This window comes from Mobula birostris, chromosome 11 (genome assembly GCF_030028105.1).
Source record: "Mobula birostris isolate sMobBir1 chromosome 11, sMobBir1.hap1, whole genome shotgun sequence".
In the NCBI taxonomy this organism is placed as follows: domain Eukaryota; kingdom Metazoa; phylum Chordata; class Chondrichthyes; order Myliobatiformes; family Myliobatidae; genus Mobula; species Mobula birostris.
The window spans coordinates 41,292,062-41,318,118 of NC_092380.1; the positions used below are offsets into that span (position 1 = coordinate 41,292,062).

The 26,057-nt window shown below is 43.4% G+C and overlaps 1 protein-coding gene across 1 annotated transcript in view; it reads left to right on the top strand.

Moving 5' to 3' along the window:
* Positions 1 to 26,057, top strand: part of LOC140205488 (SITS-binding protein) — a 172,925-nt gene that overhangs the window by 65,221 nt on the left and 81,647 nt on the right. Inside the window, exon 4 of the mRNA XM_072273101.1 lies at positions 11,107 to 11,257. Within this exon, the coding sequence (XP_072129202.1) occupies positions 11,107 to 11,257 (151 nt within the window). The remainder of the gene's footprint in view (positions 1 to 11,106; positions 11,258 to 26,057) is intronic.

Below are 26,057 nucleotides of genomic sequence, written 5' to 3' on the forward strand. Positions count from 1 at the left end.
TACATCGAGGGATAGAGTTTAAGAGTCGCGAGGTAATGATGCAGCTCTATAGAACTCTGGTTAGGCCACACTTGGAGTACTGTGTCCAGTTCTGGTCGCCTCACTATAGGAAGGACGTGGAAGCATTGGAAAGGGTACAGAGGAGATTTATCAGGATGCTGCCTGGTTGAGAGAGTATGCATTATGATCAGAAATTAAGGGAGCTAGGGCTTTACTCTCTGGAGAGAAGGAGGATGAGAGGAGACATGATAGAGGTATACAAAATATTAAGAGGAATAGATAGAGTGGATAGCCAGAGCCTCTTCCCCAGGGCACCACTGCTCAATACAAGAGGACATGGCTTTAAGGTAAGGGGTGGGAAGTTCAAGGGGGATATTAGAGGAAGGTTTTTTACTCAGAGAGTGGTTGGTGCGTGGAATGCACTGCCTGAGTCAGTAGTGGAGGCAGATACACTAGTGAGGTTTAAGAGACTACTAGACAGGTATGTGGAGGAATTTAAGGTGGGGGGTTATGTGGGAAGCAGGGTTTAAGGGTCAGCACAACATTGTGGGCTGAAGGGCCTGTACTGTACTATTCTATGTTCTATGTTTTATAAGTTTGCAAGAAACAACTTGCCTGCACAAAGCTGTCTAATTGGGCTGTGGTTTTCCAAATGCTCATAAATCCTATCTTTAAAAATTCTCTGCAGTAACTTCCCTACTACTGACATAGACTGGTGGGTCCCACAGTTTCCAGGATTATCCTGGTTCCCTTCTTGCATAATGGAACAACATTAGCTATTCACTGGTCCTTCAGAACCTGAGCTGTTGCTGGAGAGGACACGAAGATATTGATCAATGCCCCAGTTATCGCTTCTCTTGCCTCTCTCAGTAACCTGGGTATATCCCATCAGACCCTGAGACCTATCCACCTTAATGCTCGGTAAGAGACCCAACACTGTCTTCTCCTTTACCTCAAAATGCCCCAGCTTATCAATATGATTAGCACAGTTCTCCCTATCCTCCATGCCCTTCTTCTTGCTGAGTACTGATGTAGAGTACTCATTAAGGACCTCAATCACATCCTTTGCATCAAAACAAATGTTCTGCCCCTGTATCCTTGAGTGGTTCCACCCTCACCCTAGTTATTCTCTTGATGTATGTATAGAATGCCTTGGGATTCTCTTTAAGTCTACTTGCCAAGCACTTCTCATGCCCCTTCCTGGCATTCCTAATTCCCTGCTTGAGTTATTTTCTGGCTTCTTCATAATCCTAAAAGGCTCTGTTTGATTCTAGATTCCCAAGCTTTACATAGCTTTCCTTTTTCTCCTTGACTAAATTCACCACCTCTGTCAAGGACCAAGGTTCTCTTATGTTGCCATCCTTGTTCTTCCTTCTGACTGGAACGTGTCTGTCCTTTTCTCTAAGCAGTTGGTCTTTAAATACCATCCATATGTCAGATGTGGACTTACTCAAAAACAGCTGTTCCCAATGACCTCTGCCTAGTTCCTGCCCATTACTCTCTTAATTTGCCCTGCTTCAAGTTAATACTCTCCATATTGATCCTTGTCTAAAGCTGCAGTATCTTGAAGCTTAAAGAGTTGTGGTCACAGTTCTCTAACTGTTCACCCACTGAAAGGTTGGTCACCTAACCAGGCTCATTACCCAACGTTAGGTCCAGTACTCTAACCCCTTCCTGGATTTGCCTTCTCTCACTGTTTCTGATAGTGTGATGGTAGCCATCAATTTCTCACTTTTCAAGATCATTTCATTGTAGCTGCACTCGGTAACATAGGTCTGGCAGTGATTGTGATTTACAAACTTTATGGCGCTCTGAAGCCCATCAGTCAATGATCTCTGCGGATGGAGCAAGGCACCCCAAAACCTGAGTGGCTTCTGGATCTTTTTGCTGCCCAATGCTACGATTCTTTTGGTTTCTCAATCTGAGTGATGAAATTGAATCCATGATATTTTCAGTCTTCACTGGAAAACCCCAAACATTTTGACATTATAGTTTCATATAGTGTCTGCATTATCTTCTGAATGCAAGTATGGCAGGGTTCTGTTCCTGTGAATTGCTTGTAACCCAAGCAATTGGAAAGCCAAAAATTCAGATGTGAACCAAGTTCTCACATGGCAGAAAATGCCTGCAGCTTCATAGTGGCCAGCAAATCTATACCTCCAGTCTCCCCAATGCTAATTTGTATGTATGTATGTACAGTTGAAGTCAGAAGTTTACATACACCTCAGCCAAATACATTTAACCTCAGTTTTTCACAATTTCTGACATTTAATCCTAGAAAACATTCCCTGTCTTAGGTCAGTTACGATCACTACTTTATTTTAAGAATGTGAAATGTCAGAATAATAGTAGAGAGAATGATTGATTTCAGCTTTTATTTCTTTCATCACTTTCCCAGTGGGTCAGAAGTTTACATACACTTTGTTAGTATTTGGTAGCATTGCCTTTAAATTGTTTAACTTGGGTCAAACGTTTTGGGTAGCCTTCCACAAGCTTCTCACAATAAGTTACTGGAATTTTGTTCCATTCCTCCAGACAGAACTGGTGTAACTGAGTCAGGTTTGTAGGCCTTCCTGCTTGCACACATTTTTTTAGTTCTGCCCACAAGTTTTCTATTGGATTGAGGTCAGGGCTTTGTGATGGCCACTCCAAAACCTTGACTTTGTTGTCCTTAAGCAATTTTGCCACAACTTTGGAGGTATGCTTGGGGTCATTGTCCATTTGGAAGACCTGTTTGCAACCGAGCTTTAACTTCCTGGCTGATGTCTTGAGATGTTGCTTCAATATATCCACATACTTTTCCTTCCTCATGATGCCATCTATTTTGTGAAGTGCACCAGTCCCTCCTGCAGCAAAGCACCCCCATAACATGATGCTGCCACCCCCATGCTTCACAGTTGGGATGGTGTTCTTCGGCTTGCAAGCCTCACCCTTTTTCCTCCAAACACAACGATGGGCATTATGGCCAAACAGTTCAATTTTTGTTTTATCAGACTAGAGGACATTTCTCCAGAAAGTAAGGTCTTTGTCCCCATGTGCACTTGCAAACTGTAGTCTGGCTTTTTTATGGTGGTTTTGGAGCAGTGGCTTCTTCCTTGCTGAGCAGCCTTTCAGGTTATGTCGATATAGGACTCGTTTTACTGTGGATATAGATACTGGTCTACCTGTTTCCTCCAGCATCTTCCCAATGTCCTTTGCTGTTGTTCTGGGATTGATTTGCACTTTTCATGCTAAAGTACGTTCATCTCTAGGAGACAGAATGCGCCCCTTCCTGAGCGGTATGACGGCTGCGTGGTCCCATGGTGTTTATACTTGCTTACTATTGTTTGTACAGATGAACGTGGTACCTTCAGGTGTTTGGAAATTGCTCCCAAGGATGAACCAGACTTGACGTCATTTTCTGACCTCAATTCAATAGAAAATTTGTGGGCAGAACTGAAAAAGCGTGTGTGAGCAGGGAGGCCTACAAACCTGACACAGTTACACCAGTTCTGTCTGGAGGAATGGAACAAAATTCCAGCAACTTACTGTGAGGAGCTAGTGGAAGGCTACCCAAAACGTTTGACCCAAGTTAAACAATTTAAAGGCAATGCTACCAAATACTAACAAAGTGTATGTAAACTTCTGACCCACTGGGAAAGTGATGAAAGAAATAAAAGCTGAAATAAATCATTCTCTCTACTATTATTCTGATGTCCCACATTCTTAAAATAAAGTAGTGATCCTAACTGACGTAAGACAGAGAATGTTTTCTAGGATTAAATGTCAGGAATTGTGAAAAACTGAGTTTAAGTGTATTTGGCTAAGGTGTATGTAAACCTCTGACTTCAACTGTATGTCAGGCTTTCAAAAACTGGAGGGACCTGTATGTGTAAAAATAAAAAAAATATATATACCTCTGTTTCCATCTGCTCATTATCTAATTCTACTGTGTGTATCATATCCCAGAAGAATATTCTAAACCCATAAACACAAAATACTCTGCAGGTGCTGGGGTCAAAGCAACACTCACAAAACGCTGGAGGAACTCAGCAGGTCAGGCAGCATCTGTGGACATGTTTTGATATGTCCATACATGGCCTGCTTCACATTCCCATTTGGATATGTCCATACATGGCCTGCACTGCTGCCATGCACTGCCTCTCTCATGGTTCCGCCTCCTTCTACTACCCATTGTGCTTTCCCCTATTCCTTCTTCACCTTTCCTGCCTATCACCTCCCTGCTTCCCCTCCCCCACCCCTTTATCTTTCCCCTTACTGGTTTTTCACCTGGAACCTACCGGCCTTCCCCTTCCCACCCTCCCCCCACCTTCTATATAGGGCGTCTGCCCCTTCCCTCTACAGACCTGACGAAGGGTTCTGGCCCGAAACGTTGACTGATCATTTCCACGGATGCTGCCCGACCTGCTGAGTTCCTCCAGCGTGTTGTGAGTGTTCCAAACCCATAGTCCCCTGTGTTTGAGTTAAACAGGCACCTCAGTCATTAGCAGAATTTTTATGAAAAGGTTATTTGAAGACCATAAACCTGGCAGAAAATGATTTAGAAACAAGTAATTTATTTATTGAGAGATAGTGTGAAGTAGGTCCTTCTAGCCCTTTGAACCACACCACCTAGCAACCCCCAATTTAACCATAGCCTAACCACGGGGCACTTTAACCAGTATGTCTTTAGACTGTGGGTGGTGGAAACCAGAGCACCCAGAGAAAATCAACCCATTCCACAGGGAAGATGTTCAGACTCCTTACAGATGACATTGGAAATGAGCACTCACTGTATTAGCATCACACTAACTGCTGCGCTACTGTGGCACCCAATCTTTCCCCCGTAATCCCTGTCCTTCTATATGATTGAGACATAACCTATCTATAGGGGACATTGTCTCAAGATTCAGGGGAGAAGATTTAGGACGGAGATGAGGAGAAACTGATTTTCCCAGAGAGTGATGATCTGTGGAATTCTCTGCCCAAGGAAGCAGTTGAGGCTTCTTCACTAAATATATTTGAGATAGAGTTAGATAGATCTTTACATAGGGGAATTAAGGGTTATGGGGAAAAGGCAGGTAGATAGAGCTGATTTTGTGGACAGATCAGCCATCATCTTATTGAATGGTGGGGCAGGCTCGATGGGCTGGATGGCCTACTCCTGCTCCTATTTCTTATGTTCTTATAGCAGGCAGTTCAAAGCACTGGAAGTATATATATCACCAATGTTGTTTCACTGAAAGGAAAAGTGAGGTGTCTAATGCATTCTCCTTTTTATTGGTAATCTCTCATTGTCTGAATTCTATAATTATAATGCTCTTCTTTCTAGTAAATACAGAGGAGAGATTTTCATTTCAAATCTCATCTGTATCCTCCAGCTCCAACCTCGTTACTGCCTAATGATGACCGCTTGTATTTTGGTTTCCAGTAATATACTTACGAGGGGTGATTGATAGCTTTGTGGCTGAAGGTAGAAGGAGTCAATTTTAGAAAACCTAGCACTTTTATTTCTCAACATAGTCCCCTCCCACAGTTACACACTTAGTCAAGCGGTTGTGGAGCATACGGACCTTGGACTTCCAGAAGTGGTCCACAGCAGGGGTGATTGATAAGTTTGTGGCCTAAGGTAGAAGGAGATGAGTTATACAGGTCTCCTTGCATGCACATGCAGTTCAATGCTTTGAGTGATTACGCAGAAAGTTTGAAGTTAATAACTCATCTCCTTCTACCTTAGGCCACGAACTTATCAATCACCCCTGATGAGCTATTAACTTCAAACTTTCTGCATAAACACTCAAAGCATTGAACTGCATGTGCATGTAAGGAGACCTGTATAACTCATCTCCTTCTACCTTAGGCCACAAACTTATCAATCACCCCTGCTGTGGATCACTTCTGGAGGTCCAAGGTCCGTATGCTCCACAACCGCTTGAGTAAGTGTGTAACTGTAGGAGGGGACTATGTTGAAAAATAAAGGTGCTAGGTTTTCTAAAATCAACTCCTTCTACCCTAGGACACAAACTTATCAATCACCCCTCATATAAAATGCTTTAGCGTTTTCTTTAATTTAGTCCACCTGTGATATTTAGTGCCCCATCTTTGCCGTCCTAATTTTTAAGTGTCCCCTCTTGTATTGTGACAGCTTCCTGTATTGTAGCATACCTGGTCTATTTAATGTTTCATTGTTTTCTGTCTGTTGACCGGACCAATCTTCAAGTTAGTGTATAACCCCTAACACCATTTGCTCTAATTTTTCTTACTAATCACTTTTGACACTTTATTAAAAGGCTTCTGAAAATTCATTGAAAGCTTTATGAGCCAATACAAAATTAGTTTCCATGTTTCCAAAAAAGACCATAAGATATAGGAGCAGAAGTAGGCCATTCGGCTCATTTCTGTGCTCTGCTATTCAATCATGGACTGAACCAATTCTTCCAGTCATCCCCACTCCCCTGCCTTCACCCCATACCCTTAGATGCCCTGGCTAATCAAGAACCTATCTATCTCTGCCTTAAATGCACCCAATGACTTGGCCTCCACAGATGCTCGTGGCAACAAATTCCACAGATTTACCACCCTCTGACTAAAGTAATTAATCTGCATCTCTGTTCTAAATGGATGTTCTTCAATCCTGAAGTAGTGCCCTCTTGTCCTAGTCTCCTCTACCATGGGAAATAACTTTGCCATATCTAATCTGTTCAGGCCTTTTAATATTTGGAATGTTTCTATGAGATCCCCTCTCATTCTCCTGAACTCCAGGGAATACAGCCCAGGAACTGCCAAATGTTCCTCATACAGTAACCCTTTCATTCCCGGAATCATTCTCATGAATCTTTTCTGAACCCTCTCCAATGTCAGAATATCCTTCCTAAAATAAGGAGCCCAAAACTACACACAATACTCCAAGTGTGGTCTCACAAGTTCCTTATAGAGCCTCAACATCACATCTCTGCTCTTATATTCTATACCTCTAGAAATGAATGCCAACATTGCATTCGCCTTCTTCACTACTGACTCAACCTGGAGGTTAACCTTTATGGTATCCTGCACAAGGACTCTCAAGTCCCTTTGCATCTCTGCATTTTGATTTCTCTTACCTGGTCCATTTCCGACACTTCCCTCCCCTTTCTAGATCTTTCTGTCTCTATCTCTGGAGACAGCTTATCCACTGATGTCTACTATAAGCCTACTGACTCTCACAGCTATCTGGACTATTCCTCTTCTCACCGTCTCTTGCAAAAATGCCATCCCCTTCTCGCAATTCCTCCGTCTCTGCCGCATCTGCTCTCAGGATGAGGCTTTTCATTCCAGGACGAGGACGATGTCCTCCTTTTTTAAAGAAAGGGGCTTCCCTTCCTCCACCATCAACTCTGCTCTCAAACGCATCTCCCCCATTTCACGCATATCTGCTCTCGCTCCATCCTCCCGCCACCCCAGTAGGAATAGGGTTCCCTTGGTCCTCACCTACCACCCCACCAGCTTCCGGGTCCAACATATTATTCTCCGTAACTTCCGCCATCTCCAACAGGATCCCACCACTAAGCACATCTTTCCCTCCACCCACCCCCCCCCGGCTTTCCGCAGTGATCGTTCCCTACACGACTCCCTTGTCCATTCGTACCCCCCATCCTTCCCCACTGATCTCCCTCCTGGCACTTATCCTTGTAAGCGGAACAAGTGCTACACATGCCCTTACACTTCCTCCCTTACCACCTTTCAGGGCCCCAGACAGTCCTTCCAGGTGAGGCGACACTTCACCTGTGAGTCAGCTGGGGTGATATACTGCGTCCGGTGCTCCCGATGTGGCCTTCTATATATTGGCGAGACCTGACGCAGACTGGGAGACCGCTTTGCTGAACACCTATACTCTGTCTACCAGAGAAAGCAGGATCTCCCAGTGGCCACACATTTTAATTCCACATCCCATTCCCATTCTGACATGTCTATCCACAGCCTCCTCTACTGTAAAGATGAAACCACACTCAGGTTGGAGGAACAACACCTTATATTCCGTCTGGGTAGCCTCCAACCTGATGGCATGAACATTGACTTCTCTAACTTCTGCTAATGCCCCACCTCCCCCTCGTACCCCATCCGTTATTTATTTTTATACACACATTCTTTCTCTCACTCTCCTTTTTCTCCCTCTGTCCCTCTGAATATACCCCTTGCCCATCCTCTGGGTTTCCCCCTGGCCTTGTCTTTCTCCCCGGACCTCTTGTCTCATGATCCTCTCATATCCTCTTTGCCAATCACCTGTCTAGCTCTTGGCTCCATCCCTTCCCCTCCTGTTTTCTCCTATCATTTTGGATCTCCCCCTCTCCCTCCCACTTTCAAATCTCTTACTAGCTCTTCTTTCAGTTAGTCCTGACGAAGGGTCTCGGCCTGAAACGTCGACTGTACCTCTTCCTAGAGATGCTGCCTGGCCTGCTGTGTTCACCAGCAACTTTGATGTGTGTTGCTTAAATAATAGTCTGCCTGTTTATTTCTTCCACCAAAGTGCATGACCATACACTTTCCAACATTGTATTTCATTTGCCACTTCTTTGCCCATTCCCCTAAACTATCTAAGTCTCTCTGCAGGCGCTCTGTTTTCTCAACACTACCTGTTCCTCCACCTATCTATTTATATTCAAAAATATTTCTTTGGCTGTAAAGCTCTTTGGAGCATTTAAACATGGCAGCCATTCTCCTCCCATTCTAATACCCAATATCCTGCTCTTCCACTTTAGCTAAGTACCATATATAGCTGAGGATATTTTTTTGTGCCGTCTTCTGAAATTCAGTCTCATTGAAGTCAGTAGAGCTGAAACCTGGAAGAGAAGTATAACCACAGCCACTACATGGGCATTTGGTGCAAAAGGTGTAGGAAGAATTTTTATCTCCTTGTATACACATATTCAAAAGGTAGAAGTAAATTTATTATCAAAGTACATACATACCACCATAAACAATCCTGAGATTCTTTTTCTTGCAGGCATACTCAATAAATCTATAATAGAATAATCACTATATTAGAGTCAATGAAAAACTGCATTCAACCAGTGTGCAAGAGCCAACAAACTGTGCAAATAAAAAAAGAAATAATAATAGATAAGCAATAAATATCGACAACATGAGATGAAGAGTCCTTGAATGTGAGTCCATAGGTTGTGGGAACATTTTAATGATGGGGCAAGTAAAGTTGAATGAAGTTATCTTCTTTGGTTCAAGAGCCTGATTGTTGAGGAGTAATAACTTTTCCAGAAGCTGGTGGTGTGAGCTCTGAGGCTCTTGTAGCTTCTTTCTGCTGGCAGCAGCGAGAAGAGACCATGTCTGAGGTGGTGGGCACCCCTAATGATGGATACTGCTTTTCTGCAGCAGCCGTTGGTGTAGATGTGCTCCATAGTGGGGAGAGCTTTACCTGTGATGGGCTGGGCCGTATACACTACTTTTTGCTGGATTTTTCATTCAAGGGCATTGGTGGTTCCATGCCAGGCTGTGATGGGGCCAGTCAATGTACTCTTCACTACAGATCTATAGACATTTGTCAAACTTGTAGACGTCACGCCGAACTTTCACAGACTCCTAGGGAAGTAAAAGCACTGCCACGCTTTCTTTGTAATTGCACTTACAGATTCTCCAAAATAATAACACTGAGGAGCTTAAAGTTGCTGACCCTCTCCACCTGTGATTTTCTGATATCTTCCACCTGAAGTGAATAATCAGCTCCTTGCTAACATTGAGTAAGAGATTGTTGTTATGACATCATCCAGTCAGGTTTTCAATCTTCACCACCACCTATGACAGTGGTGTCGTCAGCAAACTTGAATATGACATTGGAGCTGTTCTTAGCCACAGTCATAAATGTAAAGTGAGTAGAGCAGGGGGCTAAACACACAGCCTTGTGGTGTGCCTGTGCTTATGGAGATCATGGAGGAGATGTTGCAAATCCAAACTGACTGGGGTCTGCAAGGACAATGGTTGTTTTTCCTGCCAGTACTATTGTATGTTTAACCTAATATTATGAGATATTGTGCAGTATGAAGTCAACCTTGTTGGTTTTCAGGGTGAAATTTATTAATCCAATTATGGAAATCATTCCAGAGCTCTGCTAGAGGAGACTAGGACTATGGTGAAGTGTATGATTCTGAGTGTGACTATATCAGGCCTTGATTTGGTTTGTCGGACAGACCATCCAACTTCCAGGTACCTTTGAAATTCATGAGGATGTGCTTGCATTGTTAGATGCATTGTGTACTTTTGACTTTTTCAGATCTGGCTCTAGGTTAGTACTGTGAAGTTTGTCCAGTTTTATTTCTATATTTATTCTTGGTGCTATTGAGTGCTTGCTTGTCCATTGCAGAGAAAAGTTATAATATGGATCTAATCAAAAATGGACTTGACTATAAAGTCAGTGAGCTCCATTCCTTAAAATTAATTGCTGAACAAGATTGGGTTTGAGGACAATATAACGGTTAAAAGGTCACATTTAGCAAGACCAGGTTTTGTTTTTCGTTTTTACAAATTATTATTTAACCAATTTAGGCTCATGAGTTATGATGCAGAGGCAACATTGCAAATCCCAATGATGCATCAGAATCCAAACCTTTTCCAGTAACCATATTAGAATTCCCACCAGTAACACTCAGATACCCCTGGCCTATGACCTTACTCACATTCTCTGCCCTGCTTAATTACTTGCTTCCCTTTTTTCCCCCAATTGTCTGTCCTCTCCTTTCAGCTCTGAATGATTGTTTCTGTCTCCTCTTTTCTTTAATTTCTGGCTTCTCCTAAAATCTAGTCTTCCCTTTTTATGCTATTGTCTTTTTTTTGCCTTTTTTTCCTTTTCTCTTTTATCCTCTCTCCTCTCTGCCCTCATCACCCAGTTTCCTTTCTCCCTGGTTCCTTTGTCTTTCTGAACATGTGTTGATTATCAACACACCCAGAACACTGGAGGAACTTGGTGGGTCAGGCAGCACCTATGGACTCTTTTCCATAGATGCTGCCTGACCTGCTGAGTTCCTCCAGCATTTTGTGTGTTGCTTTGGATATTCACCATCATAAGACTCCTGTGTACATGTTGATTATGCTTGCTTTTGTTACATATAATACAGAGTTTGTCTCTCTTCATCTTGAGCACAGGCTACCGCTCTGGAGGTCACAAAGGGTTGCTGATATTGCATTGAGGCTGGAGCATAATTTGAAGGCTTTGTCCAGAAAACTGAAGCATCATGTTCTCGGAGAGGGAGTGATGGATCTCAGCGAACAATCTACGCTGCTACTGTCTAATGAGGTACAAATACCATCTGTCACAACTCAAACACGCTGAGCCAAATATTCCACAGCAATAACAGCTAGTGATGATAAAGCAGCATTTTGTTTAATGACCCTTCCGTGACATTATACCCCACAGGAAGTGGACATTTTTAAGGTTGTTTCTGTCTACTTGTCCCAATGACTTTTTTACACACAGTTCGGTGGTGTAATTGACTGACGTGCATTGCATCCACATCTATTCCTATTTTTGCCCGGTGTTTGTCCATATATCAGTTATCACTAGAAAGAGATAAGGAGCAGGATGATAGGGATTTCTGACAGCTCTATGCCAGTCCAACTAAAGCCAGCAAAGTGGGTTGGAGATGTAGGAAACTGCAGATGTTGGAATCTGGAACAAGAAAGTATATGCTGGAAGGACTCAATGGATCAGGCAACATCTGTGGAGCAAAATAGACAGCTGACATTTTGGGTCAAGACCCTTCATCTAGAGTTAAAGGTAGAGAGCAGATAGCCAACTATAAAGAGGTGAAAGGAAGGGGTAGGGCAAAAGCAGTAGATGTTTGGTGGATACAGGTGTGGTGGGGTGATAGGCCAATGAAGGTAGGGCAAGTGGAAATAGTGACAGAGGCTGGGACCTGGTAGGTGGAGGCAGAGGACTGCAGATAGTGCAATCTGAAAGGAGAAAATGGTGGACCGTGGAATCAAGTGAGGGAGGTAGTTGGAGGAAGGAACCCAGTGGAAGGAGTGTGATGGGTGATGGTCAGATGGGGTGGGTGTAGAAGGTGTTATGTATGTGTGGAGCAAGAACTGCAACGGAGCAGTAGGATTAAACGATTTTACTGAATCATGTTAGCCATTGTACATGCTGAGCAACTTACAGTGTGGGAGCTGTGAACTGGGCCCGCCAAGACAAAAAATATGTGGACTCAAAATCCCGTGCCAAAAAAAGTGCCCCCTGTGCATAGGATGCCCAATCGATTCACCACGCGATCATGCACACTTGCATCATTCGCTCAATCCATCCAATATAGTTCAGGAGGAACTGGATGGATCAGGAGATGAAAGGAGGAAAGAGGGGAAGCGTTTTACTGGAACATGGTGCATTTTTATCAGGCTGAGGACAGAATATGAGGTGCCATTTCTCTGATTTGCATTTAGCCTCACCCAGACAGTGGTGGAGTCCAAGAACAGACAGGCTGGTATGGAAATAGGGAGAAGAATTAAAATGGCTAGTAACTGGGAGCTCCAGATGACATGGTGGACAGAGTGCAGCTGCTTGGCAAAGTGGTCGTCTCATTTGTGCCCTGTTTCACCAGTGTAGATGCCACATGGGGCCACTGAATGCTATAATCAAGGCCAGAGGATATATGTATGAATATCACCTCATCTGGAAGAGCTGTTTAGGGCCCTGGATGGAGGTAAAGAACAAGATGTAGGCAGATATTACACTTCTATAGCCACGGGGGAAGGTGCCTGGGAGGGGAAGAGGTGGAAAAGGAGGGATGAGCTGACTAGGGAATCATGGATAGAGTGATCCCTGCAGGAAGTAGAAAGGGGTGAGGAAGGGAAGACGTGGCTGCTGGTGGTATCACATTGTAGCTAGTCGAATTTGGGGAGACTGATGAGTTAAAAGGTGTGGACGAAAGGAAATCTACCCCTGTTCTGTCTGGGAGCATGACTGGATAAGAGCAGAAGTGTAGGAGATTGAGGAGCTGTGGATGAGGACTCCATCAACTGCAGTGGGGAGAACCCCGTTTTCTGAAGAAGGAGAATGTCCTAGAGCAGAAGGCCTCACTCTCAATATAATTGCAGCAGGGACAAAGGAACTAAGGAAAAGGAGTGGCATCTTTACAAGTGGTTTGGAGGAGGTTAGTCTAGATAGATGAAGGAGTCAGTGGGCTTGTAGTAAATGCCAGTGGATAGCCTCTTTCCTAAGAAGGAGACAGAGAGATCAAGAACGGGGAGAGAGGTGATGGATATGGACCAAGTGATTTAGAGATAAGGGTGGAAGATGCTGGTGGCTTGACTTCTCACCAGGAGACCACAGTTTGTGTGGTTCAGAAATAACGTCTCCCTTTCACTGATGATCAACACTGGTGCACTTTAAGGATACATGCTTAGCCCACTGCTCTACCCTCTCTATACCCGTGATTGTGTGGCTAGGCACAGCTCAAAAGCCATCTACAAATTTGCTGCCAGCATAATTATTGGCTGTATTTCAGATGGTGATGAGGAGGTGTACAGGAGTGAGATAGATCAGCTGGTTGAGTGGCGTTGCAACAACAACATTGCACTCAATGGCAGCAAGACCGAGGAATTGATAGTGGACTTCAGCAAGGGGAAGTTGCGGGAACACGCACTAGTCTTCAGAGGGATCAGAAATGGAAATGGTGAGCAGTTTCAAGTTTCTGGGTATCAATGTCTCTGAGAATTAATCCTAGGCCCACCATATTGATGCAATTACAAAGCAAGCACAACAGTGACTATATTTCATTCGGAGTTTGAGGAGAATTGATGTGTCAGCAAAGACACTTGCAAATTTCTACGGATATATCATGGAGAGCATACTAAGTGGTTGCATCATCAGCTGGTTTGGTGGGGCAAGGTTTGGAAAACAGCTGCAGAAAGTAGGCAATATATCATAGGCAATAGTCCTCCCAGCATTCAAGACACCTTAAAAAAGTGATGCCTCAAAAAGGTAGCATCCATCATTAAGGACCCCATTACCTAAGACATGCCTTCTTCCCATTGCTACCATCAAGAAGGAGGTACAGGAGCCTAAAGACATGCACTCACTATTTTAGGAACAGCTTCATCCCTCTGCCGTCAGATTTCTGAATGGACAATGAATCCATGGACACACTACTTGATCGCCTCTCTTTTTGCACTACTTATTTAATTATAGTTATTATTTTTCTATTATTATGTATTGCAATGTACTGCTGCTCCAAAACAAAAAAATTCACAACATATGACAATGATCATCATCATTATCATCATCAGGTGCCGTGCCCAATTTGAGCTTTGACTGCCATGGCCCACACACTCCTGTTTCGGGTCAAGTGGATCAATTCATTGGTGTTCATTTCCAATTCTCTGGCTGCTGTGTCCATCATCATTTGTCTTTGTCTTCCTCTTGCTTTCTTCCCTTCAATCTTTCCCATAATTACCATGCATCCTAACTCCTCTTTCCTAATCACATGTCCAATGAAGTTACGTTGCCTTTTCATGATCATTATTTCTCTTTTTGTGTTTGCTCTGTTCATGACATCCTTGTTAGATATTTATTTCGTCCATGATATTCTTCGCATCCTCCTCAAAAACCACATCTCTGCCGCTACAATTCATTTCCTCATGTTACTAGATATTGTCCAGCATTCTGAGCCATGTAACATAACTGGATAAACGTAACATTTCAGTACTCTGAGGCAGGTTGTCATGCCTAGTTTAGTATTGGTCAGTATACTCTTTATTCTCGTAAAGGAGTCTTTTGCCATCCCTATTCTTTTTTGACGTCCAAGTCCCACCTGCCATCTGATGTCACCCAGCTTCCTAAGTAGCAAAAGTTCTGTACTTGTTTTATGTCTTCCCTGTTTATTCTCAGCCTGCAGATAGGATTCTCCTTCTTTTTGGATATCACCATACATTCTGTCTTTTTGCAATTGATAGATAGACCCATTTTTGCACTTTCTTCAACAATTATATCAATTAAGCTTTGTAGTTCTTCCTCTGTACTCGCAATTAACACAGTGTCATCTGCATATCTGAAATTATTGATGTTTTCACCGCCAACTTTGATTCCCAAGGTGTCTCTTATTTTTTATAATATTGTTTCACTGTACACATTAAATAAATCAGGGGAGAAAACACACGCTTGTCTAACACCTCTCTTGATTTTCATAAACTGATTCACTTCTCCATCTATTCTTACAGCAGCAGTTTGTTCCCAGTACAGATTTCTGATTAAGCAGAGGTCTTTCAAATCTAGATCTAGAGTTTTCTGTAACATTTCAATTAACTTATTGTGCTTCACTTTATCAAATACTTTTGTGTAGCCGATAAAACAAACAAATCTTTTTGCACTTGACTAGCTCGTTCTGATAGTATCCTTAACATGAATATTGCGTTTCTTGTACCTTTGTCTTTCATAAAACTACATTGTTCTTTGCCTATTTCAGCTTGTATTTTACTTTTAGCTCTTGTCATCAAAATTCTTAGAAGTATCTTGGTGATATGACTCATTAAACTTATGGTCCTATGTAATTCACATTCTATTGCTCCAGGTTTCTTAGGAAGAGTGATAAATACTGATTTTTTTTCATCTCTTCTGGTATTATTCCAGTCTCATCAATGTCATTGATTAAATCAGTAAGTTTTTCAATTCCATAATCTTCAAGGGTGATAATTTGTTCTTTTACTAATTCATCAGGACCTGCTGCCTTTCCTTTCTTCATCATATTTATTGCATTATGAACTTCAGATTTTAAAATACTTGGACCTTCAATGTTTTTCTTAATTTCTGGTTTTTCGCCTCGATTGTCTTCAGACAATTCCTGAATATACTCAGTCCATCTGTTCATAATCTCATCTTTTTCTATGACAATGATACATGTTATATATCTAATGCTATATTACTGACCACCCAACAGTCCAAGGGACTTAGAGGAACAAACTTATAAATGGATCGCAGACTGTTGCAAGAAACAAGGTTGCTATAGTAGGTGATTTTAACTTTCCACATATTGACTGAGAATCCCATATTGTAAAAGGACTAGATGGGATAGAGTTTGTCAAATGTGTTCAGGAAAGTTTCCTTATTGAGTACGTAGATGTCCCAATGAGACAGTGTGCAATACTGGATGTTCTATTAGGGAATGAGACAGCGCAGGTGACAGAAGTTTGTGTAGGGGAACACTTTGCACCTAGTGAGCACAATACCATTAGTTTCAAAGTAAATAGAGATCATCTCTTGACTGCTACCTGAGCCACATGCAAATTGGCACAGGGTCAAGAAGATTAGAGAGTTAAATGTCTGAGGCATGTAAGAATGGAACAGCAAATATCTTGGAGGTCTAACTTGTACATAGATTGGGTGAATCCAGTTGGTCGAGGCAGTCTTGAGGAGGACTTCATAGAATGCATCTGTGATGGCTTTTTTGAACAGCAGGTTACTGAACCTACAAGGGAAAGTGCTATCTTGGATCTGGTCCTGTGCAATGAGACAAGTGATTACTTCCGGGGCGTTTAGGCATGACTTGAGTAGCAGTAGTACTCAAGTAAATATTCCTGTTTCAGCCTGATACAACTAAAAAGCACAATTGCTTCCAAGGTCAGTGCAGTCAACAAGGATTGGTCTAGGAGAAATGGGTTTGAATTCATGGGAAATTGGTGCCAGTATTGGGGAAAGAGGGAGCTGTTCCAGTGGGACAGGCTCCACCTGAACTGTGGTGGGATCTGGATCCCTGTGAATCGCATAACTAGGGCTGTGGATAGGGCTTTAAACTAAATAGTAGGGGGGTGGGTTCAACAGATCGGAGAAGTATGGATAAGGTAAAAAAGAAAAGTGTGCATAAAGATAAAAAGTAAAAAAATAAAAAAAGAGAAAAGTAAGAGTGGAGTGAAGAAAAATCAAGTGCAAAAGAGTAAAGATTACAAGATTTTAAAGGCACAATGAGTGTAAGGGCACTTTATCCGAATGCCTGTAGTATTCGAAAGAAGGTCAGCGAACTTGTGGCACAAATCAGTACAAAGGGGAATGATTTAATGGCCTTTACAGAGACGTGGTTGCAAGGTGGAAGGGATTGGGAATTAAATATCCAAGGATATCAGGTAATACAGAAGGATAGTCAGGAAGGTAAGGGAGGTGGGGTAGCGCTCTTAATTAAAGACGATATCAGGATAATAGTGAGAGCCAATGTAAGATCTAAGGATCAGAATGTTGAATACATCTGGGTAGAGATTAGGAATAGTAAAGGGGAAAAAAATAACTGGTGGGAGTTGTCTATAGGCTACCGAATAATAAAATTACAGTGGCACAGGCAATAAACTGAGAAATATCTGAGGCATGTAAGAATGGAACAGCAAATATCTTGGAGGTCTAACTTGTACATAGATTGGGTGAATCCAGTTGGTCGAGGCAGTCTTGAGGAGGACTTCATAGAATGCATCTGTGATGGCTTTTTTGAACAGCAGGTTACTGAACCTACAAGGGAAAGTGCTATCTTGGATCTGGTCCTGTGCAATGAGACAAGTGATTACTTCCGGGGCGTTTAGGCATGACTTGAGTAGCAGTAGTACTCAAGTAAATATTCCTGTTTCAGCCTGATACAACTAAAAAGCACAATTGCTTCCAAGGTCAGTACAGTCAACAAAGATGTCTTAATGCGCTTAAACGAACTATCGCTGCTTAAAACCGATGGAAGCAACACCAATTGTGGTTGGAAGGGCCCACAGAGAAAACCTCGGAGGAAGCGTGGGTGTAGATCTGGATTACAAGTATGTTTAAGGAAACGGGGTTTTAAACTCCCTATACCGACTATCCTGCTGGCAAATGTGCAGTCTCTGGTGAATAAAATCAATGATCTCAGAGCTATACTTTAAACTTTATACTTTATAGCTAAGGTGCTGAATCAGAGGGCATTAGGACCGCGTGTGTCCTTTGTTTCACAGAATCCTGGTTAACCCCTTCCATATTGGATGCAGCGATTCAGATCGACAGGTTTACTATACACCGTCAGGACAGGTCTGTAGAGTCTCTGAAAAGCAGAGGTGGAGGAGTATGCCTCATGATCAACTCTTCTTGGTGCACAGATATATCAGTGCTGTCCCAATCCTGCTCACCAGACCTGGAATATCTAGCAGTGAAGTGCCGTCCTTTTTACCTACCACGGGAGTTCTCTGGGGTCATTTTGGTAGCAGTTTACATTCCACCTCAGGCCAATGTCAGTCTGAGCAATGGGATCAACATGCACAAAACAGCGCACCCTAATGCCTTCACCATTGTTTTGGGAGATTTTAACCAGGCCAATCTGAAAAAATCACTAAGCAATTACCATTAACAGATCACTTGCAATACCAGAGGAAACAACACACTGGACCATTGCTACACCACCATCAAGAATGCCTACCATGCTATTCCACGCCCTCACTTCGGGATGTCTGATCACCTGGTTGTACTTCTACTCCCTGAGTATAGGCAGAGACTTAAGACTGCAGTACCAATAGTGAGGACCAAGAAGGTATGGACAAGGGAAGCACAGGAGCGCCTACAGGACAGCTTTGAATCAGAGGACTGGACTGTATTCAGGGATTCATCTTCAAACCTAGATGAGTATAGTGCAGTTGTTACCGACATCATTAAAATCTGTGTGGATGAGTGCCTGCCCACAAAGATTTACTCTACATTCCCAAATCAAAGCCATGGATGAACCTGAAAGTACGTCGTCTGCTGAAGGCTAGATCTGTGGCATTCAAGTCTGGCGGCCCAGGTCTGTACTAGGAAACCAGGTATGATTTGCGGAGGGCCATTTCAAGGGTGAAGAGACAATTTCGAACGAGATTGGAGGTGACATCGGATGCATGGCAACTCTGGCAGGGTCTGTAAGTCATTACTTCCTACAAAGTGAAACCCAATGGCATGAATGACAGCAATGCTTCACTACCAGATGAACTCAATGCCTTCTATGCACACTTTGAAAGGGAGAACACAACTACAGCTGTGAAGGTCCCTGCTGCACCTGATGACCCTGTGATCTCTGTCTCAGAGGCCGATTTTAGACTGTCTTTAAAGAGAGTGAACCCTCACAAGGCGGAAGGTCCCAATGGAGTACCTGGTAAGGCTCTGAAAACCTGTGCAACCAACTAGTGGGAGAATTCAAGGATATTTTCAACCTTTCAATGCTAGGGGCAGAAGTTCTCACTTGCTTCAAAAAGGAAAAAATTATACCAGTGCCTAAGAAGAATAATGTGGGCTGCCCTAATGACTATCACCCAGTAGCACTCACATCGACAGTGATGAGATGCTTTGAGAGGTTGGTCATGACTAGACTGAACTGCTGCCTCAGCAAGGAACTGGACCCATTGCAATTTGCCTATAGTCACAATAGGTCAACAGCAGATGCAATCTCAATGGCTCTCCACGTCAACAGGACTGCGCAGAGAGTTTGAAAAGGAAGATTGCTACCAACGACTGTCTTTTGGATCGGGACTACAGAGCATCGTGCGAGCTGAATTCTGAAGGAAGGCAGTTTTTTTTAAAAACTTCTTCAAGTGCAAGAAGGACGAGACTGCGCACGCATGTGACATCAACAGGACAGTGCGGAGAGTTTAATAAAGGAGACCACCCTATACAACAGGCAGCGGAGTGAGCGGTAGCAGAGTGTAGGGCTTTGGCTTCAATGGGCTTCAGCGGTAAATGGGAAGAGGCGAGAGCGAAGCGCCAACTCTTTTTTTTCTCCCCTCCCCCCTTCACGAATTGGCCCGGACAGACAGGAACAGCAGGGCTCTCACAGCTAACGGTACGAGCTAACGATTTAAAAAGTTCGTCTGTTTGGCGAGGTAAGTGGGTGAGTAGACTTACTTTTCCTGTTTCATTCCTGTAGAATTAGATAGCATGCCTGCAGGGTTAGTGCTTTGTTCAGGGTGTCAGATGCGGGAATCCTGGGAGACCTCCAGCCTCCCTGATGGCCACGTCTGTGCCAGGTGCACCGAGATGCAGCTCCTCAGAGACCGTGTTAGGGATCTGGAGCTGCAGCTTGATGACCTACTGCTTATCAGGGAAAGTGAAGAGGTGATAGACAGGAGCTACAGGGAGGTAGTCATCCCTCGGCTACAGGAGTCAGAACACTGGGTGACTGTCAGGAGAGGGAAGGGAAATGCCCGGATAGTGGAGAGCACCCCTGTGGCTGTCCCCCTCAGCAACAAGTATCTTGTTCTGGATGCTGTTGAGGGGGATGACCTGACAGGGAAAGCCCATGGTGACTGGGTCTCTGGCACTGAGCCTGGCGCTGTTTTTCAGGAGAGAAGGAGGGAGAAGAGAAATGCGGTAGTCGTGGGGGATTCCATAGTCAGGGGAATGGACAGGAGATTCTGTGAGCCTGATAGAGATACCCACATGGTGTGTTGCCTCCCAGGTGCCAGGGTACGGGATGTCTTGGATCGGGTCCTGAATATTCTGAAGGGGGAGGGTGAGCAGCCAGTTGTCTTGGTACATGTTGGTACCAATGACATAGATAGGACAAAGGAGGATGTCCTGAAGAGAGATTTCCAGGAGCTAAGAAGGAAGCTGAGAAGCAGGACCTCCAGGGTAGTAATCTCGGGATTGCTACCTGTGCCACGTGCTAGCGAGGGCAAGAATAGTAGGATGAGGCAGATGAATGTGTGGCTGAGAGACTGGCATAGGGGGCAGGGCTTCAGATTCTTGGATCATTGGGATCTCTTCTGGGGGAAGTATGACCTGTTCAAAAAGGACAGGTTACACCTGAACCCGAAGGGGACCAATATCCTGGCGGGAAAGTTTAATAGAGCTGTTAGGGAGGGTTTAAACTAATTTGGCAGGGGGATGGGAACTGGAATGACAGAGCGGAGGAAGGGGAAAACAGAAATAAATCTAAGATAGTGAGCAGTAAAGATGTCAGGAAAGACAGGCAGCTGATGGGGCAAATTTGTAGCCATTGGAATGAGTTGCAGTACAATAAAGTTGCAGTGAAATCAAAGCGAAAAGTACCAAATACTGGTCTTAAGGTGTTAAGCTTAAATGCACGCAGCATAAAGAATAAGGTGGATGATCTTGTTGTACAGCTACAGATTGGCAGGTATGATATTGTGGCCATCACTGAGACATGGCTAAAGGATGCATGTCTCTGGGAGCTGAACATCCAAGGATACACGGTGTATCGGAAGGATAGGAAGGTAGGCAGAGGGGGAGGCGTGGCTTTATTGGTAAGAAATGATATTAAATCATTAGAAAGAGGTGATATAGGATCGGAAGGGGCAGAATCTTTATGGGTTGAGCTAAGAAATTGCAAGGGTAAAAGGACCCTGATGGCAGTTATTTATAGGCCTCCAAACAGCTGCAGTGATGTGGACTACAAATTACAACAGGAAATAGAAAAGGCTTGTCAGAAGGGCAGTGTTATGATAATTGTGGGGGATTTTAACATGACAGTGGATTGGGAAAATCAGGTTGGCACTGGATCTCAAGAGAGAGAATTTGTAGAATGTCTGCGAGATGGCTTTTTAGAACAGCTTGTTGTTGAGCCCACTAGGGGATCGGCTGTACTGGATTGGGTATTGTGTAATGAACCGGAGGTGATTAGAGAGACTGAGGTGAAGGAACCCTTAGGAGACAGTGATCATAACATGACTGAGTTCACTGTGACATTTGAAAAAGAGAAGCCGAAATCTGATGTGTCGATATTTCAGTGGAGTAAATGAAATTACAGTGGCATGAGAGAGGAACTGGCCAAAGTTGACTGGAAAGAGACACTGGCGGGAAAGACGGCAGAGCAGCAGTGGCTGGAGTTTATGTGAGAAGTGAGGAAGGTGCAAGACAGGTATATTCCAAAAAAAAAAAGAAATTTTCGAATGGAAAAAGTATGCAACCATGGTTGACAAGAGAAGTCAAAGCCAAAGTTAAAGCAAAGGAGAGGGCATACAAGGAAGCAAAAATGAGTGGGAAGACAGAGGATTGGGAAGTTTTGAAAAGCTTACAAAAGGAAACCAAGAAGGTCATTAAGAGAGAAAATATTAACTATGAAAGGAAGCTAGCAAATAATATCAAAGAAGATACTAAAAGCTTTTCCAAGTATATAAAGAGTAAAGGACAGGCGAGAGTAGGTATACAACCAATAGAAAATGATGCTGGACAAATTGTAATGGGAGATAAGGAGATGGCAGAGGAACTGAACGAGTATTTTGCATCAGTCTTCACTGAGGAAGACATCAACAGTATACCGGACACTCAAGGGTGGCAGGGAAGAGAAGTGTGCACAGTCACAATTACGACAGAGAAAGTACTCAGGAAGCTGAATAGTCTAAAGGTAGATAAATCTCCCAGACCAGATGGAATGCACCCTCGTGTTCTGAAGGAAGTAGCTGTGGAGATTGCGGAGGCATTAGCGATGACCTTTCAAAAGTCGATAGATTCTGGCATGGTTCCGGAGGACTGGAAGATTGCAAATGTCACTCCGCTATTTAAGAAGGGGGCAAGGAAGCAAAAAGGAACTTATAGACCTGTTAGCTTGACATTGGTGGTTGGGGAGTTGTTGGAGTCGATTGTCAAGGATGAGGTTACAGAGTACCTGGAGGCATATGACAAGATAGGCAGAACTCAGCATGGATTCCTTAAAGGAAAATCCTGCCTGATAAAACTATTACAATTTTTTGAGGAAATTACCAGTAGGCTAGACAAGGGAGATGCAGTGGATGTTGTATATTTGGATTTTCAGAAGGCCTTTGACAAGGTGCCACACATGAGGCTACTTAACAAGATAAGAGCTCATGGAATTACGGGAAAGTTACATACGTGGATAGAGTGTTGGCTGATTGGCAGGAAACAGAGAGTGGGAATGAAGGGATCCTATTCTGGTTGGCTGCCGGTTACCAGTGGTGTTCCACAGGGGTCCGTGTTGGGGCTGCTTCTTTTTACATTGTACATCAATGATTTGGATTGTGGAATAGATGGCTTTGTGGCTAAGTTTGCTGACGATACGAAGCTAGGTGGAGGGGCCGGTAGTGCTGAGGAAACAGAGAGTCTGCAGAGAGACTTGGATAGATTGGAAGAATGGGCAAAGAAGTGGCAAATGAAGTACAATGTTGAAAAGTGTATGGTTATGCACTTTGGCAGAAGTAATAAACGGGCAGACTATTATTTAAATGGGGAAAGAATTCAAAGTTCTGAGATGCAACGGGACTTGGAGGTCCTTGTACAGGATACCCTTAAAGTTAACCTCCAGGTTGAGTCAGTAGTGAAGAAGGCGAATGCAATGTTGGCATTCATTTTTAGAGGAATAGAGTATAGGAGCAGGGATGTGATGTTGAGGCTCTATAAGGCGCTGGTGAGACCTCATTTGGAGTACTGTGGGCAGTTTTGGTCCCCTTATTTAAGAAAGGATGTGCTGATGTTGGAGAGGGTACAGAGAAAATTCACTAGAATGATTCCGGGAATGAAAGGGTTAACATATGAGGAACGTTTGTCCGCTCTTGGACCGTATTCCTTGGAGTTTCAAAGAATGAGGGGAGACGTTATAGAAACATTTTGAATGTTGAAAGGCATGGACAGAGTGGATGTGGCCATGATGGGGGAGTCTAGTACGAGAGAGCATGACTTAAGGATTGAAGGGCGCCCATTCAGAACAGAAATGCGAAGAAATTTTTTTAGTCAGAGGGTGGTGAATCTATGGAATTTGTTGCCACGGGCAGCAGTGGAGGCCAAGTCATTGGGTGTATTTAAGGCAGAGATTGATAGGTATCTGAGTAGCCAGGGCATCAAGGTTATGGTGGAAAGGCGGGGGAGTGGGACTAAATGGGAGAATGGATCAGCTCATGATAAAATGGCGGAGCAGACTCGATGGGCTGAATGGCCGACTTCTGCTCCTTTGTCTTATGGACCGTAGCTCAGCATTTAATATCATCATTCCTACAATCCTGATTGAGAAGTTGCAGAACCTGAGCCTCTGTACTTCCCTCTGCAATTAGATCCTCAACTTCCTACCCGGAAGACCACAGTCTGTGTGGATTGGTGATCACATATCCTCCTCACTGACGATCAACAGTGGTGCACCTCAGGGATGTGTGCTTAGCCCACTGCTCTACTCTGTGTATACACATGACTGTGTGGCTAGGCATAGTTCTAATACCATCTGTAAATTTGCTGATGATACAACCATTGTTAGTAGAATCTCAGGTAGTGATGAGAGGGCGTACAGGGGAGAGATATGCCAACTCGTGAAATGGTGCCACAGCAACAACCTGGCACTCAACGTCAGTAAGACGAAAGAGCTGATTGTGGACTTCAGGAAGGTCAAGACGAAGGGACACATACCAATCCTCTTAGAGGGTTCAGAAGTAGAGAGAGTGAGCAGCTTCAAGTTCCTGAGTGTCAAGATCTCTGAGGATCTAACCTGGTGCCAACATATCAATGTAGTTATAAAGAAGGCAAGACAGCGGCTACACTTTATTAGGAGTTTGAAGAGATTTGGCATGTCAACAAATACACTCAAAAACTTCTATAGTTGTATCGTGGAGAGCATTCTGACAGGCTGCATCACTGTCTGGTATGGTGGAGCTACTGCACAGGACTGAAAGACGCTGCAGAAGGTTGTAAATCTAGTCAGCTCCATCTTGGGCACTAGCCTACAAAGTACCCAGGACATCTTCAAGGAGCGGTGTCTCAGAAAGGCAGCATCCATTATTAAGGACCTCCAGCACCCAGGGCATGCCCTTTTCTCACTGTTACCATCAGGTAGGAGATACAGAAGCCTGAAGGCACACACTCAGCGATTCAGGAACAGCTTCTTCCCCTCTGCCATCCGATTCCTAAATGGACATTGAATCTTTGGACACTACCTCGCTTTTTAAAAATATACAGTATTTCTGTTTTTGCAGGTTTTAAAAAATCTATTCAATATACCTAATTGATTTACTTGTTTACCTATTATTATTTTTATTTTATTTATTATTATTATTTTTCTCTCTGCTAGATTATGTATTGCATTGAACTGCTGCTGCTAAGTTAACAAATTTCACAACACATGCCGGTGATAAGAAATCTGATTCTGAAAAATATTAGCAATCTTGTAGTTGGGGATCCTCTTGGAAAGAGCGATCACTTTCTGCTTGAGTTTTTCATACAAATGGTGCAATAGTTCAATCTAAAACCAGTGTATTATGCTAAACAATGGGATGAGGGAGGATTTGGCTAGTGTGGACTGGGAACACAGCTGGGACAGTTGAACAGTGGAAGACTTTCAAAGAGATTTTTCATTGTGCTCAACAAAAGTATATTCCAGTTAAAAGCAAGGACGGTAAGTGTGGGGAGAGCCAGCCTTGGGTAACATAAGGAAATAAAAGAAGACACCAAACTAAAAGCTCATCTGTTCATAGTCACCAAGAGTAGTGGGAAACTGGAACATTGGGAAAAATTTAAAAGCAATAAAGAACCACTAAGCAAGCAATTAAAAAAGGAAAGATTATGAAAATAAACTAGTACAAAATATAAAAATGGATTGTAAAAGTTTTTAATAATTATATCAAGGGTTAAAGGGTGGCTAAAGTGAACGTAAGTCCCTTGGAAGACGAGAAGGGAGAATTGATACTGGGAATGAGGAAATGGCCGCGGCTTTGAATGACTATTTTGTGTTGGTCTTCTCGGCAGAGGGCACGTCTAACATGCCAAAGAGAGATGATACGGATGTGATGGGGGGCGGGGGCGGGGGTGGGGCTGAGAACTGCGATACAATAGCTATCTAAGATAACAATAGCTACAAGAGTAGTGCTGAGGAAACTTGTGGGCCTGAAAACAGCCAAGTCCCCTCGCCCTGATGGAACGCATCCCAGGGTACTGAAAGAAATGGCAGAAGTAGTAGTACAGGATTTGGTGAAAATTTATCAAAATTCTCTGGACCCTGGCAGGTCCCAGTGGATTGGAAGATGGTGAATGTCACACCACTGTTCTAAAAAAGATGTAGGCAAATTGCACATAACTATAGGCCAGTTAGTTTAACATCTGTAGTTGAGAAAATGCTTGAAGCTATCCTTAAGAAGAAATAGCAAGGCATCTGGAAAGAAATGGATCCATCATGAAGATACAGCATGGA